The 18,617-nt window shown below is 37.1% G+C and overlaps 2 protein-coding genes across 3 annotated transcripts; both read left to right on the forward strand.

Annotated features, from left to right (window-relative positions):
* Positions 1-2,826: 2,826 nt before the first annotated feature.
* LOC21395863 (WD repeat and HMG-box DNA-binding protein 1) lies at positions 2,827-8,607 on the forward strand. Its single transcript, XM_010089027.2, has 12 exons — positions 2,827-3,198; positions 4,184-5,289; positions 5,432-5,608; positions 5,775-5,888; positions 6,219-6,323; positions 6,531-6,665; positions 6,750-6,805; positions 6,903-7,002; positions 7,093-7,209; positions 7,396-7,522; positions 7,605-7,735; positions 7,831-8,607. Exons 1-12 carry the CDS (start codon positions 2,907-2,909, stop codon positions 8,272-8,274), a joined length of 2,904 nt encoding a protein of 967 aa, XP_010087329.1. The 5' UTR covers positions 2,827-2,906; the 3' UTR covers positions 8,275-8,607.
* Positions 8,608-14,239: 5,632 nt separating this feature from the next.
* On the forward strand, positions 14,240-17,815 carry LOC21395864. 2 transcript variants are annotated; one of them, XM_010089028.2, is made up of 2 exons: positions 14,240-15,673; positions 17,526-17,815. In XM_010089028.2, the coding sequence occupies exon 1, from the start codon at positions 14,320-14,322 to the stop codon at positions 15,667-15,669; it is 1,350 nt and encodes a 449-aa protein (XP_010087330.1). In that variant the 5' UTR covers positions 14,240-14,319; the 3' UTR covers positions 15,670-15,673; positions 17,526-17,815. The 2 variants fall into 2 exon arrangements, with proteins under 2 accessions (XP_010087330.1, XP_024020162.1); XM_024164394.1 differs by lacking the exon at positions 17,526-17,815 and adding an exon at positions 16,218-16,232.
* Positions 17,816-18,617: the final 802 nt, after the last annotated feature.

Consider the following 18,617-nt stretch of genomic DNA (forward strand, 5'->3'; position numbering starts at 1 on the left):
CTTGTTTAAAAGTACCTTAAGTAAATTATGGATTCTTCAAATGGCATACTCCTTTTCACTCTCCACAATTCACGCTTCACTCAGGTACGCCATTAACTCGTTGAATCCGCCGCCACCTCTTGATGAAGATCCACTTCCACTCCCAGATTCTTCTTGACCTTGACTCGTCGTCGTCGTCTTCTTCTTCTTCTTCTTAGACAACCCGAAAACATTCAAGAATGAATGCGGATTGTCGTCTCGTTGTTGCGGTTGTTCAACACGAGGTGTGTTTCTAAACCTACTTTCGTAAGAGATATATAGAGAATATATTTTTTCCTTTATAATAGGAAACTGGTCAGTAGTGTCTATAGCTAAATTCACCTAAGTTATCTAATCCACTTTCTAAACCTTCTAATTTTAATCTATGGTCAAAAATAACACCGAAACCATACAACATGGGTAATTTATACCAATATTTTTTAAATTTCTTTTCCATAGAGGCGATAGGAACTCCTAAAACCTCATGTGTCTTAAATTCACTAAATAAAATAGACATTCTTAAAAGTTCTCCTAATGCTAATGGTGAAGTTGGGTAATAAGTTCCACTAAGCTTTAAGGTAACTTCATGAAATCTACCTAAAAAGTTATACAAAAGTTCGGCAATTTACCAATCAGTTTCATCTATAAATCCTGTTCCTAATTTTGCACTAACATAATTTGTTATAGCATCTTTATAGGGGATGCATTGTTCAAGCATTATGTAAGTGGAGTTCCATCTTATGGGCATATCTAAGGCTAATGCTCTAGACTTTTGATTACATGCTTGTAGAAATCTAAACCAATCTTGTATTCTTTGATTACTACCTTGAATCCAAGAAATGTTATCTCTAATTCTTTTAATATGACCTGACATTGATTTTAAACCGGACTTTACTATTAAATTAATTATATGACATGCACAACGTAGGTGGAAAATATCATTATTACTAAATAAACTTAAATCATTTTCAAAAAGTTCTATTGCTTTAGTATTCACAGTTGCATTATCTAATGTTATGGCCATTATTCTATCTCTTAAACTATATTCATCAATAACAGATAAAATTGTGTTATATATTAAATTGGCAGTATGTGATCTTATAACACATTTGAAACCTAAGACACTCTTATCCAAATTAAAACCTTTATAATAATGTCCGGTTACAACTAAATAATCCTTGTTGGCAACAGCGGACCAAATATCCGCTGTTAACACAACGCAACCGCTAGTAGAGTGTAGAAGGTTGATTAATGCTTCCTTTTCTTGTTTATATAATTTTAATGCATCTTTTCTAAGAGTAGTTCTAGAAAAAAATTGTGCATTAGGATTATGTATAATTTTAATATAACGTTGCCAATTTCTTTGTTCAGTAAAACTTAGTGGTTGATCTAATGTGGCTATTAATCGTGCCATTTCCATACGATCAACTTGCGGATCGTATTTCCACGTGCTTAGACCGCCGGTTTGGCGGTCAAACGATAATTGTGTTTGGCGGAGTTGATCTCCGCCTCCTTGCTTTTGAAGACACTTTTCAGAGTGCCTTCTTAAGTGTGTAGTGCCGTGAATAGTGTTACCTTGTAATTTCTCACCACAATATTTACATTGAGCTACGTATTTAATGTTACCGTTATTGTCGACGTCCTCGAATGTGTTGAAGTGCTCCCAAACTGCTGAGGTGTGCTTGCATTTCTTCTTAGAACTTGCAACACTTGCATTAGCACTACCGCTTGCCTCTCCTCCACGGCCACTTTTGCCACCATCATTGCATCCCCGACCTCTAGTACGTCCACCAGGGGTCGGATTCGCAGTTTGATCAGCAACTCTTTCCATAGTTTGCGATTCCTGCGATTGAAAAACATTAGGAAATTGCCCTTCTTCGATGTTGAATTGGGCATCAACGGGAATATCACCACCATAACCAGAAGAAGCCATTATGAAAAATAAAAGAGATTGAGAGCGCTTTGAGAGAGCTTAAGAGAGATCGAGATTCGAGAGAGATTTAAGCGAGATTAAGAGAGATTTGAGAGAGATTAAGAGAAATTGAGAGAGAATGAGAGTTTTGGGGTGAGGAAAATGGTTGGGGGGAGGGGGGGTATTTATAGGAAAATTTTTGGGTTGAAAAAAATTTTTTTTCCCCAAAAAATTCGAGTCCAACGGCTACAAAATTTTCGGGCAGTTCGGGCAACGGTACAAAATCCGACCGTTGGGTTCAAAAATTCGGACGAAATTCGGGTTCGGGCAGAAGACCGTTTTTTTTCAAAATTCGGGCATTTTTCGGGCTAACGGTAAAAAAAAATCGAGCATTTTTCGGGTACGGGGCAAAATTCGGGCAACGGTCACCAAAATTCGGGCAACGGTCACAAAAAATTCAGGCAATTCGGGCACAAATTCGGGCAGATTCGGGTATTGCCGGAAAAATAAAAAAAAATCCGGCAAACGGTGGGGGACGGCTTCTCCACGGCGGCGGGCTGTCGGGAAGCTTACTCTTTCGGGCTACCCGAGCCCGTGCCCGAAGAAAAGCATTTTCAGGCGACGAGATGGGCCTGTCCGCCGTGCCCGAAAATTTTTGAACATCGGGCAAGCCCGCCGCCCGAAAGTTCAGCACTATTCATGATTGAATCCATTACAAGTTAAAACCATTTAAACCATAAATCTATCCAAGTGTATGACCTTTTCAGTAAATTACCATAAAAACAAAAAATAAACAATAAAAGAATTAAAAAAAGTGCCACCAGCGAAATCCAAAACCCAAATTCCCGCCAAACCTCTAAAAAACCACACACAGATCCAATCCAAATTCACATTTTCCAGTTGAAGAAAGATAGAAAGAAATATTTAGACCAAAACGTGAAAGTAGTGAATTGCAAATCCACAGAGAAGCGAAGCCATGAAGGTCCGATCGGTGAAGCTTCGAGAAGCCCACAAGGCGGCGGCGGCGGCGAGCGGCGACGGGCGGCCTTCGTTCTCCTCGGTGGTGTGGGACCAGCTGGCCCACCACATAGTCACGGCCTCCGCCTCTGACCCCATCATCTCCATTCACGACCCTCTCCTTCCCTCCGCCCCTCCCAAGCTCCTCCACCATCACCTCGACGGCGTCACCGCCCTTGCCCTCAGCCCCAACTCCACCTGCCTCGCTTCCGGCTCCGTCGACCACTCCGTCAAGCTCTACAAGTTTCCTGGTGATGTGATTCTTTTTTTTCTGTTCTTTTCATTGAGTTGTTTATTTTGTTTCTCTTGCGATTTCGAACCAGGATTTGTTGAAATTACCGTCCTTGATTGAGATTTTGGTCGATTCTCTCTTTAGGGTTAGGTTTTGTTGAAATTTAGTTTTCCCCCAAATCTGTTTCATGCTCTACAAGTTTCCTGGTGATTTTTCCCTTATGTTATTATCCTTGATCTATATGATTGAGCTTACAATTTTTTATTTCCTTAGTCATTATGGGGTTTTGGGCTTGGATTGCTGAAAATGCGGGTTTGATAGAGAAATTATTCTCTCTCTCTCTCTCTCTCTCTCTCTCTCTCTCGTTGGTATTTATCTATGGGATTGGCTTAGAATTCTCTAACTTTTAGAATTATATTTTGTTTTCATGTTTATGTTTAAAATTTCTTAAATTTTCGCTTCTATTTCAAGCCCCATAAGTTTCCTGGTGACGTTTTTCCTTCTTTTTTTCTTTTCTTGGTGATGTTTGGTTCAGCTTGCAATTTTTCGTTTTTTATTATATATGATATTGAGCTTGGATTGTTGAATTTTGCTGTCTTTAGTCGAGATATTAGCATCCATTTCTTTTTAGAGTTAAGTTTTGTTCAATGGACTTGCCAATCATTTGGCTTTGAATTCTCTGCCTTGTAAAATTGCTTTTAAGTTGGTTTGTTTAATATTTGGTTTGATTTTGTTTTCCCTCCTAATTCAAGCCCCAGCTCCACCAGTTTCTCGTTTTTTTTTTTTTTTCTTCTCTTCTTCTGCTTGAAAGTTTTGATTTTTAAAATTACCGAGTTTTGATTCGTGGGTTCTAGCTTTTGATTGTACTTTAGATTGAGCTCTGTCTCTTTTATCTCTTTGGGTTAGCTTTTATTTATTGGACTTTGTAAGATTGATGTACTCGTTTAACTTGGATTAGTCAAAATTTTAGTTTGTTTAATTTCTAACAATTCAGCTCTTAACAGGCGGGGAATTTGAGACTAACATAACCAGATTCACACTGCCAATTCGAGTCCTTGCCTTTAATAAATCAGGGACGATGTTGGCAGCTGCTGGTGACGATGAAGGGATTAAGCTTATCAATACAGTTGATGGTTCAATTGCTAGAGTTCTTAAAGGACATAAAGGACCTATAACTGGCCTGGGTTTTGACCCCAACGGTGAGTACTTAGCTTCTATTGATTCAACGGGGACTCTCATATATTGGGAACTCACTTCTGGAAGTACACTACATACCCTTAAAGGCGTAGCCCCTGACCTCGGTTTAGACCCGTCTGTTATGAATGTACTTAGCTGGAGTCCTGATGGGGAGACCCTAGCCGTCCCAGGGTTGAGAAATGATGTGGTCATGTATGACAGGGACACGGCTGAAAAGCTGTTTTCATTAAGAGGCGATCATACGCAACCTATTTGCTTCTTGTCTTGGTCGCCTAATGGAAAATACATGGCTACAGCTGGTTTAGACAAGCAGGTTTTGATATGGGATGTTGATAAAAAGCAGGATATTGATAGGCAGCAATTTGATGAGAGAATTTGTTGCTTAGCATGGAAGCCAGTAGGCAATGCACTTGCTGTTATTGATGTTACGGGGAAGTATGGCATATGGGATTCAGTTGTTCCGTCATCCATGAAATCTCCGACTGAAGATATCCCAAATTTAAACTCGAAGAATGGGCTTCTCTTCTTTGAGGAAGAGGATCTGCAGGAGCCTAGTTTCTTTGGTAGTTTAAGCGACCTTGGTGAAGACAGCCTTGGGGAGTCTGAACCACCTTGCAGGAAGAGACTAAGAAAGCAGTCTGCGTTTGAGAATGATTTGGACGAGGATGTTGGTGATGAGTTAAGCTTGCCTCCTAAAGTTGAATCTCGTAAAAAACCCTACCATACACACAGAGCAAGCAAAGAAGATGGGAATGAGGGACAAAGAGGCAGAGTAACATCTATGAGGCTGAAAATGCAAGAGGCCTTTCAGCCAGGTGCCACTCCCATGCAGCCTGGAAAAAGGCGTTTTTTGTGCTACAACATGCTAGGAAGTATAACAACAATGGAGCATGATGGATACTCCCATATAGAGGTAATCTACACATTTTTCTTTCCAATACTCTACATAACTATAATTTTTCCTCCCTCTCTACAAGAACATTTTAAGTTAGCATCTTTATATAGCCATGATGACCTATATGTCATACTAACAGTTTTGTGTATCTTGGGTGCAGATAGACTTTCATGATACTAGCAGACATCCACGATTTCCGTCAATGAATGATCATTTTGGTTTTACAATGGCTTCGTTAAATGAGAAAGGAAGTGTATTTGCAAATTCTTGCAAGGGTGAGAAGAACATGAGTACTCTAATGTATCGTCCATTTAGTAGCTGGGCAAATAATAGCGAGGTTAGAGCTTTTACCTTTTAAAGTATTTCCTGTTAATGCTTTCCCTTTATGTGGAAATCTAAATTACACTTGCACGTAGCTATCACCTCCTTGTTCTGATTTTCTGTTTATGATAAATGTTGGCCTTTTCATATATACCGACTTTTTAATGTATAATGCAACCCAGTGGTCTATGCGATTTGAGGGGGAAGAAGTGAAGGTTGTGGCGCTTGGGACATCTTGGGTGGCTGCAATAACAAGTCTCAATTTCCTTCGCATCTTCAGCGAAGGTGGTTTGCAGGTGATTTCATGCAGTTTTTACTTGATCGAGCCATGTCTTATTCAGCTAATATTTAGATAGATAAGATTTTGTTTTGCAATGCTGAAACTAAATCTATATAGTTCAAATAAAACAAAACAAAGAAGGAAAAGAATGATTGCTTCCACAAGGTGGTTTTATTGTATGGAAGTAACACGGCCCTGCTAGTTCATACAGCTGAATATGAGAGAGCAACAAAAATGTCTCCTTCCACCTTCAGCTGTAACTGATGAATCATTTTATTATATTATTCATTTATTTTGAAGTCTGTCTCGCATATTTTATTTTCTAAAAGTTGAAATATGACTGCAGAAACATGTCCTCTCCCTGGATGGACCAGTGGTGACTGCATCAGGATTCAAGGATGAACTAGTCGTTGTCACTCATGCCACTGACTGTCTTCCATCGAATGATCAGGTCTTTGTATTGAACACATTATAGTCCTGTTTAGTCCAAGGGCAAGGGGCAGTCACTCTTACCTTATCATGACTTGAGAAATTTACATTTAAAGTCGGAAACTCGATGTTTTCAATAGAAGAATTGTACTGGCATTAAAAGGAGTATTTCTGTAAAAACTTATGCTATGTGTGCTGAATTAGAATTATTTATTCTAAACCCTCGCAGATGCTTGAGTTTAGAGTGTTTAACATATCTAATAGGACTCAGCCCCTTAGAGGACGTTTGCCACTAACTCCTAGTTCTCATTTAACGTGGTTTGGGTTTAGCGAGGAAGGACAATTGAGCTCCTATGACTCCAAGGTACTCTCGCTACACTTCTCATAATTGTGAATGATCTTGCCATTTCTGTTTAACATTAGAACTAGCCGTGGCCAAAATTTGTAGGGTGTGCTGAGAGTTTTTATGAGCCAGTTTGGAGGCATTTGGCTCCCACTCTTCAGGTTCGTGATCTTTTTGACAATATACTAATTGTTTCATAATTGAAAAGGGTCAAGACTCTTAAGCTAATTCTTGATTTATGATTGATTTGTGATGCAGTGCCAGTAAAGAAAATAAGTCTGAAAACTATTGGGTGGTTGGGCTGAATGCAAGCAAATTGTTGTGTGTACTTTGCAAGAATTCTGACTTATTCCCGCAGGTATATATAGTAGTCACCTTCTTCCTTTTCTTTTACTTCAGCCACCGTATCTTGACATTCTCCTTTTTTTTTTTTCTTTTTTTTTTCCAGGTTATGCCCAAACCAGTTCTCACTCTGCTAAATCTTTCATTCCCTCTTGCTTCCTCTGATCTGGGAGCAGAGGCCCTTGAAAATGAGTTTATGTTGAATAGCATGCATCTCTCACAGGTTTGCATCTCGTTACAGATCATATTCGACCTACAAGCCTTGCCTGCTAGTACTGTCATTTGATTGAAAAAAAAAGAGACTAAATGCGAGTTTTATATTCTAGATAATTGTTTTATTTATATACTCTGGTTTGGAAGCCGACAAGATGTTTCTGGTAATGACTTTCTTCATGTGTATAACTTTAAGATACAAAAACAAATAGATGATTTTTCCGGTGCCGGTTTGAACACCGCTTCACTTGATGATGAAGCATTCAATGTTGAGGCAGCGCAAGATAAATGCATCCTGAGGCTTATCGCATCTTGCTGCAATGGTTAGACCCTATGTAATCTTGATCCTGTACAAAATGAAAGATGTCTTTAAGTTTCATTTCTTGCTCTTGATGATTGTTTCAGGTGATAAGCTTGAGAGAGCTACAGAGCTTGTTAAGCTTTTGTCACTAGAGAAGTCTGTGAGGGGTGCAATTAAGCTTGTTACAGTTCTGAAGCATCCTAATTTGGCAGAACGATTCAGCAGCATATTGGAGGTTAGTAACCCATATATCCTAATAAGTGTAGTTAGTGTAGAAATAACTAAGTTCATTTTCGCTCTTTCTTATTTTTGTACGCCTTGTTGTAACAGGAGAGACTGCTCGCCGAAAGTAAAGAGACCTCACGAACCTTGCTTCCTAGCTCAAATCGCAATGTGTCCGTTAAGGATGATATTGCAGTTACTAGGACTCCATTTTCTACTGAAAAAAGTAGCACTTTAGGAACTGATAATGTGTTATCATCCTCAAGATTGTCTGCTCCACTTTTCACAAAGAAAGCGAAATCACAAGGAGCTAAAGTTGAAATGGAGAAAAACAAACTAAGCCAAACTACAACAGATGATACCGGAAAGGCAAAGAAGGTAGAACAGGTTACAAATCCTGCAAAGGTGGCAGAATTGCATCAGGAACAGCCTAGCCGACCGTTAAATCTTTTTGCAAAATCATTAACCAATCAAGAGAAGAAGGCAGGAGATGCAGATCAGGTACAATCAAGTCGCCCGTCTAATCCATTCTTGAAGTCGTCTGTCAAGTGATTCCTCTTAATGAGAAGCTGAGAATAAAAACCGAATTGAGGTTGTAAAGATAGGATGGGATTCTGTCATTTGGGGCAGCATCCAACTAAATTTGTCAGACCAGCAATTTTCATCTCGTGTAGAGTTTGGCGCTGCCCACAAAGAGGCATTATGAAACATAGCTCTTGTAATTATCTGTTGACACAAACATCAAAGCTTCTTCTTCTTCCAAGGCATTTACTCATCATTTGTTGTTGTTGTTGTTTTTTTTTTTTTTTCACTGACATATGATTGGCAATTAGTCTGATATGGTCGTCCCGACAAATTTGCGAGCATTTCCTATTTAATCTAATGTGTCACACCCATTAATGAAAATGTCCACGACATCGTTGACATTTTCACGATATTATTTATATTTTGAAGTCTTGATATAAATATAGGAGGAAAACATATTCTTCTTAACATGTCTATAAAATATCCGTAATATTTAAAAATGTTTGTAAAATCTATGAATATTCGTAAATATCCAAGATATTTTTAAAAATGTACATAAAACGTTCAAAGCTCTTGAAAAATTTTTTTTAATAAAAAATTAAATTTGTAGCGCATTTTTTTTTCAATAAAGTGTGACAAAATGGTTTAAATAAAAAGTAAATATTAAGACTTAATTAATTTTTAAATTTTTTTTTTACTTTTTAAATAAACTATTTATAAAAAAGATGTGGTGTGACTCAATTGAATCAAATTGATGAGGATTTTACAACCTTGAGTTTTGATTCCATGAGCTTAGGAATAGAGAAAATTCATATGGCTATCCATACAACTTTCACATGGGATCTACTTCAGAAGTACAAAACCAAGATGGTTTGTATGATATATTAGTGTATCCTCCACCACAAGATCAGTGTTGAAGTGTAATTTCACATCCTTGAAGACTATTCATCAAGTTCGATTGTAACAACTTGAAGAATTAAATAGGTTTAATTATGTTAATTGTGATTTATTAGTGTGCTTAATTTAAGTTTCTTAATTAATTATGTCCATTAAGCATTTTCTTACCTTTCAGTTTTAAATATTTCTAAGAGATTTTAATTATTTTCAGTATTTATAACTCCACCCCAGAAGTTTGTGGGAATACATCCTTCCATCATTTTCTTTTAACTATCTTTTAATATTATCTTTTTCTTTTCTTCGTATTTTCTTTTCTTTCTTTCATTCTCTCATTTTCTTTCTTTTCTTTCGTCACTCTCTCTCCCTCTCTTTCTCAGACCGCTGTCTCTTTCTCAGCTCTCTCGATCTCTCCCCTACTTTCTCTCTCACCGTCCCTCTCCTTCTCTCTCTTTTCCTCTCAAAGTTTCACTCTCTCAAAAGGAAGCTTTTGAACCGGATCTGAACCAAAAAGTAGATTTAAGAAGTTTTCAACATCAAAGTAAAGATCGAGGTAAACTCTTTGAAAACTGACTCTTAAATCTCAAATTTTCTTTAGTAAAGACTTGATTTTTGGTTTAGTTGGTGAGGTTTTGGTTTAAACTTGATTTTTATAGATTTTGGTTAAAACCATGATAGAAATAGGGGGTTTTTTATTCTTTGAACCTTATTTGATGATTGGAACCTGGTTATGTTGATTTTCCATGAAAATAACTCAAAATCGGACCCGAAATGCAGGATATGGCCTCGCTTTTCTCGGATCGGCCATTTTTCTTGCCTAGCCTGCTTCCCACCAGTCGACCGGTCATCACTCTACCGGCCGACTGGTGGAGTTACACTCCTTTGTCACCGGTCGACCGATGCACACTAAATCTGACCCAAAACAGTTCAAAAACCTGTTTTTGACCCCAAAACCCAATGTAGAACCAACTTAACTTCATTTGAGAACTCAAAGTGAGTAGATTAGCTGTTGGTTTCTGAATCAAATTTGGATGCAGAAGCGTGGGGATAGCGGATCAAGTATAACAAAAATTTTCATAAAATCTTTGAGATACTTTATAGATCATATTAATTTATGCACAAATAAATTAATCACATTAATCTATTTATTAAGAACTCAATTAGGAATAATACCTAGAGGCCGATTATGATGATAACTTGAGTTCTTTGACCTCTCCTTGCTCTAAAGCTTTGTGTTTAGAAAACCAATGTCTTCCACGTCAATTCCTAGAATCTCCGAAGACGTGTGTGTGGGCACACCTGAGACAAAACTGGTTAGAATAAACACTCAAATTTCCATAAACACCAACGCATGCATGATGTGGAATTTTTAGAGAAAAATTTTTCCTTCTCACTCTACTAGAGAATTTCGGCCACAATATAAAATATAGGTAAAAAATTGTGTCTCACAATTTTCTATCATTCTCTTATTTATAGAGTAGAAGTCAAAGTTCTAGAAGGAATCCAATCCATATCTACAAGATAAAGCTTGTTAATTATCTCCTATTTGAATTTGGAACAAAATCGGCTCTTCCTTATCCTTAATGTGGCCGGCCATGCATGGGGATTCTCATCCCTGTGTGGCGCCAATTACAGATAGGGAAGCAAGAGAAAATCATCTTTTTATCCTGCAATCCAATTTTGACTCAAATACAAATTCCAATTTAAGTCAAACTTAAATTAATTTGAATTCTAAATTAAACAACTTATCAAATAAGTTTAAATAGATAAATCTAGATGTGTTCAAATTTAAATTTAAATAATCATATTATTTAAATAATAATTAATTATTTTTAAGTGTTTAATTTTAGAATTCCGTAATTTTAAAATTCTCATTTTGCCCTTTGTATCTAGTAGAATTACTAGGACGACGCAGGGACTAATGGACCTATAATCCCGAGCTCCAATAAAATTAATAATTAATTAAACACTTTAATTAATTAATTAATTCTATTAATTATAATAGTCACTCCACTATAAACTTGGAATTGCACTCTCGAAATTATAGACATAAATTACTTTTAAACTGTGAAGTGTCCATTTGATATGGTCACTGCATATAGATCAATCCTCCATAAATAATTCATAATTAGAGCTAGGTAAAATCCGTTAACCACTCTAATTATATCTTCATCCTTAAGTACCATTGATTCTCTAATGGGTAGTGATTCATAAAACACATTCATGAACCATAGCGCTCTTACTAATCCAAGTACCGAATCAACACTCAAGAGAATTATTTATCTCCTTCTTTCTCAAGAAGGAATGGATTCCATCTCGTATAATTACATTCCCGGCTACCTATTTCATCATGTCTCTGAAATACAAGGAATAGGATTCAAGATCTCAAAATCCGTACCGTGTAAATCGAAAGACACAAATCCATAAATAGGAGTTTGTTAAGAACTCAGGATTAAGATCATTCTATATATGACCATCGGTAGACTCAATTAAAATTTCTATACTTAACAGAAATTATTAGAAATTCATATTGTGTATGTGTTCCTGTTCCACATAATCTCATTATGCGAAATACACTCATTCAATATCTCGCCATATTAATAGTGCGGATAACACCGTTCCATTCTAAATGGAAATGACATGTATTAATAATGTTTTAATTAAAAATTCTGAACTTTAATTAAATTCATTATGTACATCTCTTTTTGATTATTATCCTTAAACATTATCATCTCGCATACAACACTTATATACAATGTTTAAGGTCACATAAATAATCACAGAATTTTCATTTGATATTCATAAAATATTCATAAATATATGCACATAAAATAAGGAATAAACTCTTTTATTAAATAAATAATAAATATCCTATCACATCTCATGCTTCTAAATGGGGTAAGTATATAATAGTAGTAAAATTACTAAAAACACTTAATCTGAATGCTCTAAAAATAAAGAGGATCAGAAAAGCCAAGCCGAAAACCCCAAATGAAGAAAACCAAAAGGGGAAGAAAAATCGTCAAAAATAAAGTAAATAACATTTAACCCATAAAAGATACACAAAAATCGAAACCAAAAACGTAAATGAGACCACCAAAAGAGTAACAAAAGAAAATCATAGAGGCCATAAAGTACAAATCGGAACCACGAAAGAGAGCAAAAAGAAACAGACATAAAGCCCCCCAATTCCACGCCCAAACTGCACAAAAGGGACAAAGAGATTGAAGCCGCAAAGGAGCAAATGCAGGATCCAGACCAGAACAAAGCGAGGGAGAAGAATAAGATTAGAAGAAAAACAGGGAAGAAGAAGGAAAAAATCAAGAGCGGCAGAAGGCAAAGAAACTGAAGAGGAAGCCACAAAACCAAGAAAGGGAGCAAATGAAGGGGGCGGAGGAGATGAGAGAATCGAGGGGGAAAAGAAAATAAGAGTTACAGGGGCTAGAAAATTACCCAAAAGTAAAACCCAAGAAGCCACCGAAGGAGAAAGAGTGGGGGCAAAACGGGAAAATAAACCCATCAAAGATGTGCTAAAAGACCAAAACGCCATTGCACCAGAAGAAGAGGAGAACAGTAAATGAAGGGAAAAAGTGTCATTTCACTGTAGAAGAAACATTAAAATGGGTATGCGTGAATAGTACCGAGCTCTCATTTAGTATATTTATAATGTCCTCTCAAGGCCCCACTTTGAAGTCACCTTTACCTTTTTTCTTCCCTTTTAAAAGACTACTTTGAAGTCACTTAAGTTGGATTATTTTACCCAAAACAATTAGATTATTGATTTATTATTAGATTTGCTTATTAATTGTTTTTTTATGAAAGATTATTAATTGTTATCATTTAAGTTTTATGCACAGGCTACTCTAAAATTTTGATAAACCGTAACATTTACTCAAGCTGCGCTCTTATTGTCACACAATGAATTTTTAAGACGCGTTTACCAAACCGTAAAGGAATGTAATGAGAAAGATAATGGGAAAGGTTAGGAATGACGCATTTGCTCAAGTCACGTGTTTACTTGACTATTAGATGGCGTAATAAAAAACAATACCATTTCCTTTCTTATGTTTACTAAAATTAGAAAGTATTCATTTCCTTTGATAAGAAATCGAAGCTAGGGGGTGTAAGAATTGGTATTCTCTTTCCTTCTTTCCTATTTTGTATGGGACTCACTATATTTCTATACTAATTTTGTAAGTAAACACATTATTAAATGGACAAGAGAATCACTCCTTACTTATCCTTAATGCGAAGTAACATTGCCCTTAATTTAGACCGACCTTACTTTTGTTTATAATGATTAGTTTCAACACTACTCGTCACTCAGAAGAAACAAAAATCCTGTTAGATTATGTTTTCAAAATAATTTATTTAAGAGATCGCTATCATTTTCATACCTCAAAAGACGTGTAAATTTTTTTTTAAAATCAAATAACAAACGCATCTAAAAAACCTCTCTTAGACAAAATTTCATTTAACTTCTTAGAACAAAAAGGGCTTGTTCATTTGTATTTTTTGAGTTAGGGTGACTTGAGTTTAGATCGTGCTTTGAGTTAAGGTGTATTTGAGTATGGTTTAAGTTGGAACTCTAATTTGAATTTGTGTTTGGATGTGCACATTTTGAGTTATGGTTTGAGATGATAATCTTTTTGAGTTTGTGTTCGGATGGGTCAAAACTTGAATTTGTATTTAGATAGTATTTTAATAAAAACTCAATGGTGATGAAAAATTTTAATAGAGTATATAAGTGAGGTTTTATTCGTTTATTTATTGTGAACGCATAGAAAAAAAATAATCTCAATTAGAATTAAAACGAAAAAGTTATATAAATTATTAACAATCCCTAACTTTTTAACTGTAAGATCTATATCAAAATCTGTTCATTTTTGCAATTCTTTCACTCTAATGTAAGAGTACCAAAAATTTCCCTATTTTCTTTTTCTTTTGAAAGGATATTTTCTTAGATTTCCATTTCCCATCTCTCTACATTCCACAACGTGGAAGGTGCAAAGTGGCATGTCCCTCTTCCCTTATTAAGCTTTTGCTACGAAACCTCCTTAACTTTATACTCTCGCTTTCCAACAACCACAAAAAAAAAAACAAGGGCGTTTTCGTCGTTTCAACCTGCCATCCCCTTATTACAAACCCGAATTCGCAATCTCCAAGCAAAATCAACAAATGGCGGAAGTAACCTTCCTTTGCCTCCACGACCTCGAAGACGACCCTCACCAAACCCTTGCCCTCGACCACTCCGTTCCCTACTGGTCCCACTCCGACTTCGACCTCTACGCCTCCGATCTGGAGTTCCCGCCGTCGGATCTCAATCTCCACTCGCAGATCTCCGCCGTCCACGGCGACGCCGACGATGACGACGTTGATGGTCTCTTCTCCCACCACGAGTCCTCAGACGCTCACGCCCGGTCCCTTGGCTCGCCCGCGGCCACCGACATCGTGGAGGACCGCGAGAACCAGGTGAATTTCGTCATGGATCTGTTCCAGCAGCGCGTCGAGCAGTCCCAGGTCATGGGAGGTCGGAGTGATTTGGTCTCGGAGGCGCTCGGGGACTCGAGTTTCGGCGTGATCGAGGGGAATTGCGATGGCGTCGACCTCGATTTAGGGTTCGGGTTGGATTTTGGGATCGAGAGGCATTGCGTGGATGTAGATGGGGAAGATGATTTCTTCATCGCGAGGAGGGTTTGCGGTTCCGAATCCGGCGAAGCTTCGACCTTGACGAATTGTATTAGGCTTGTAGGGTTTGGTTCCGATTCCGATGAGGAAGATAATGGGATTATTGGTATTGATTTGAATTCTGAGGATGTTTATGGTTTGGACAATTCAAACGAGCACGACAACGATAATGATGATGATATAAGCATTCCTCTTTGCTGGGATTCGCTTCAATTGGAGGATCATAGAGAGACAATTGAGGATTTTGGGTGGGAAGAAGTGGACGGTCGTATTGAGGAGAGAGAGATTCTGAGCACGTTGTCGTCCATGGAAGCCGAAAACGAGGGTTCTGTTTCTGTCTCTGTCTCTCGTTTGTTTTCCCGTGAAGAGGAGGATGAAGAAGTTAGTGTTGACAGAGAAGGAGGTTTCGGGAATTTGGACTGGGAAGTTCTGTTGAACAATAATAATTTGGATGCAAACCCGGAAGCTGAGCCTTATCTTGGTGAGCATGATTACATTTACCCCGCGGAGTATGACATGTTGTTTGGGCAGTTTACGGAGAATGAGGTCGACTTGATGGGCCGCCCTCCGGCGTCAAAAACCGTCGTCGAGAATCTACCTTCGGTGGTTTTGACCCAGGAGGATGTGGAGAACAACAATGCACTTTGTGCTGTTTGTAAAGATGAGATGGGTGTTGGAGAGAAAGCAAAGCAGCTTCCTTGTTCGCATCGTTATCATGGGGACTGCATCATGCCGTGGCTGGGGATTCGGAATACTTGCCCCGTTTGCCGTCATGAGTTGCCCACTGATGATGCTGATTACGAGCGTAGGAGAACACACAGGGCCGTCCGTGGCCGCTGATTCGGTAATTTGTTGATCCTGTTCTTGTTGTTTTGAAAATTTTGCTAAGCATATTAGGTTGTCAAAAATGTAGCTCTACTGTTTTTGGGAAAGCTCAGGTTCTTGTTGCTCTTATGTCTTTTTGGTGAGAGATTGAGGATTTTTGGTTTAAATTATACCTTTTATGATCTCTACATTGATGAATTTGGACGTTGATACTATATTTTTGGCTAAGTACATGTTGTTGTTGATACAATATATATGTATAATGATTTTGTGTAGCAGGTATTGTTACATTTCCCCTTTGTATTGGGTGTTCTGTTCTCATCCATTGATGTTAGTCTGTTCCACTAACTGTTCATATTGAGAGCATTTTACTTTAAAAGAGATGATGAGAGTAATTTGAAACTATTTTAGGAGCTATAGAGAATCATGATAGTCCATGGAGTTGCTGGCCTATTTGGTTTATAGGTTTGATCCGCAATTCAGTTTTCGTTTTCTTTTTTGTAAGGCAGAACATTAGAGCAAAAAGGTTTGAATTGTGTCGTTTTCTTTTTCTTTTTTGTAAGGGAGAACATTAGAGCAAAAAGGTTTGAATTGTGTTCAAACCCGCAAAACAAACAGGAACTAATTTCAACGTTACCAGTACTCAGTGGAAAAGTCATTCTAAAGCAAGCTCTCTGCTTTGGAATGTTTCTTTGGTTTTGTGTGGTTTTCTTTTGCTGTTGGGATATTTCTAATTGGATTTTTGTTACCTGACATTAGTCATCAAAAGTTTGTCTTTTGATAAATAATAATCAAAGTTATATTCTGTATAATGTTGATGTCTTTTAACTTATCTACTGAAGCTATGTTACCAAAACAAACTTATTTTTTATCCAAAAAAAATAAAAAAATAAAAACAAAGAGAGAGAAATCCTTTCTGTAATGAAAATTTTGATATCCAATGAAAATAATTTGAAATGATTTAGGAGCTAGAGTGAATCATGCTAGTCCATGTATTGCTGTTCAAAGTTAATTGACACGGACAATCGAAGTTATATTGTATGATGTTAGCTTTGAACTTTTCAACTAAAGCTATGTTAGCAAAAACGAAATCTTATTTGCAAAGAAAATGTTGTGTGTCTTTGTTTTGCTAAACATCAACAAAAATAAATACCATGAATTAAAACAGCCGTTAAAGGCATTTGAAGAGTAGTATTTCGTTGTCTAGTTTGATTCAGTGGGTTTGATTGATGAATTAAACAGTCAGCGTGTACAGCGTGTACCATGAATTGAAAACAGCCGTTAAAGGCATTTGATTACAGTAGTATTTCATTGTCTAGTTTCATTCAGTGGGTTTGATTGATGAATTAAACAGTCAACTTGTTGACATGAAAGTGATATGTGTGGTGTGTGTGTGAAAGGGACTCGGATTTCCTGTCAAAACAGAAAAATGCTTAGGTACCCTTTCGGTGTTAAGTATCATCATTAATAGAAGATAGACCCCACCTGTGCAGGACCCACCTTCCATTAGCACCACTGGTGCCCTAGAACATTGCTTCTCACAGAATGTTGTCTAACTCCCTGTCTACCAAATAAAACTAGCCACATCATTTTATGAGCATTGCACGATTTAATGGAGAAGTATAAGGTAACATTTGTCTCCCAAATTGAATATTGTGTACAATAAAACAAAGTGAGTATGAACGTCGTACCCATTTTTGACAGTGTGTGTGTGTGTGTGTTTTTTTTTTTTTTCCTTCAAAAGGACAGTATTTTTATGATGTAATTAATGTCTCAAAAAAAAAAAGATGAAGTAATATTATCTTTAAAAATGGACGACATAAATTGACGAAAGAAAGCGAGAACTCAGATATTTTATTGTTATTAACAAGGCTCGAAGTTACGCCGGCATTGCTAATGGTTCGATGAGATGGTCCCGTTCCTAATGGAGATAGCGTTGTTATGTTGTGAAGTTCAATAATCGCCTTGACCACTTTCGCAGAGATAATACGCAGGCCGGCCTTTACGATGGTAAGGTTTTCAGGGGGCATGGATGTAGGGGCAGAGCCCTCAAACCAAAATTTAATTAAGGGTACTTTTAGGGATTCCACTCTTGTAATTTTAGCTGCCCTAATTTTTATTACATAAAGGGGCCAATTTCAGGGTTAATTTGAGAGGTTAGAAAAATACCGAGAGTTGGAGGTGTGTGATTTTCTTTTGTAAGCTCTTTTTTTTTTTTTTTTTTTCATAGTGAGTTATTGTAACGGCTGAAAGTGAACGCAACTCTTTTATTGAGGATGAACCATTATGAATTAACATGTTCTTGTTTGTTTGATTTTCCTCTGCGATGTTATTGGCATCAATAATATAGAACTAGAGTGTTTAATATACAACTAGAACCATTATGAATTAGGATTGCACTTGCCTATTTCGTATAAACAACCAGAAGGAATTAAAAACGATGATTGGAATCTTTTTGATAGACAAATATTGAGAGTGATCCGGTCGACACTGAAGAAAAACATGGGTCACAACATGGTGAAGGAGAAAACCGCACCAGGGATGATGAAGGTATTCGAAAACAATAAAGAATATCTCACGAATAAGCCGTTTAATTTGAAGATGGCAGAATATACACCGGTGGCATTGCATCTTAATGAGTTTAGCACGATGGTTAATCAACTGTCATCTGTTAAAATTGATTTCGGTGATGAGCTTTGTACCCTATTTCTTTTGGTATTTTTTTCCGAACAATTGGGAGCCTATGAGAGCTTTGGTCAGCAATTCTATAGACAACAAGAAGCTTATTTTTTAATGAAGTCCGAGACACTCTTCTTGCTGAAGAAGTGCGTCGGAAGGACTTTGAAGAAGTGTCTGACATTGAAGTCTGCGGGTAAAAAACACAACCAAACATTAAACAAACAAGATAAAAATATAAACCATATGAGTAAAAACTACCGTTATTACAAATGAAAGAGAGAAAA

The sequence above is a fragment of the Morus notabilis genome, unplaced genomic scaffold (genome assembly GCF_000414095.1).
Source record: "Morus notabilis unplaced genomic scaffold, ASM41409v2 Scaffold161, whole genome shotgun sequence".
NCBI lineage: Eukaryota > Viridiplantae > Streptophyta > Magnoliopsida > Rosales > Moraceae > Morus > Morus notabilis.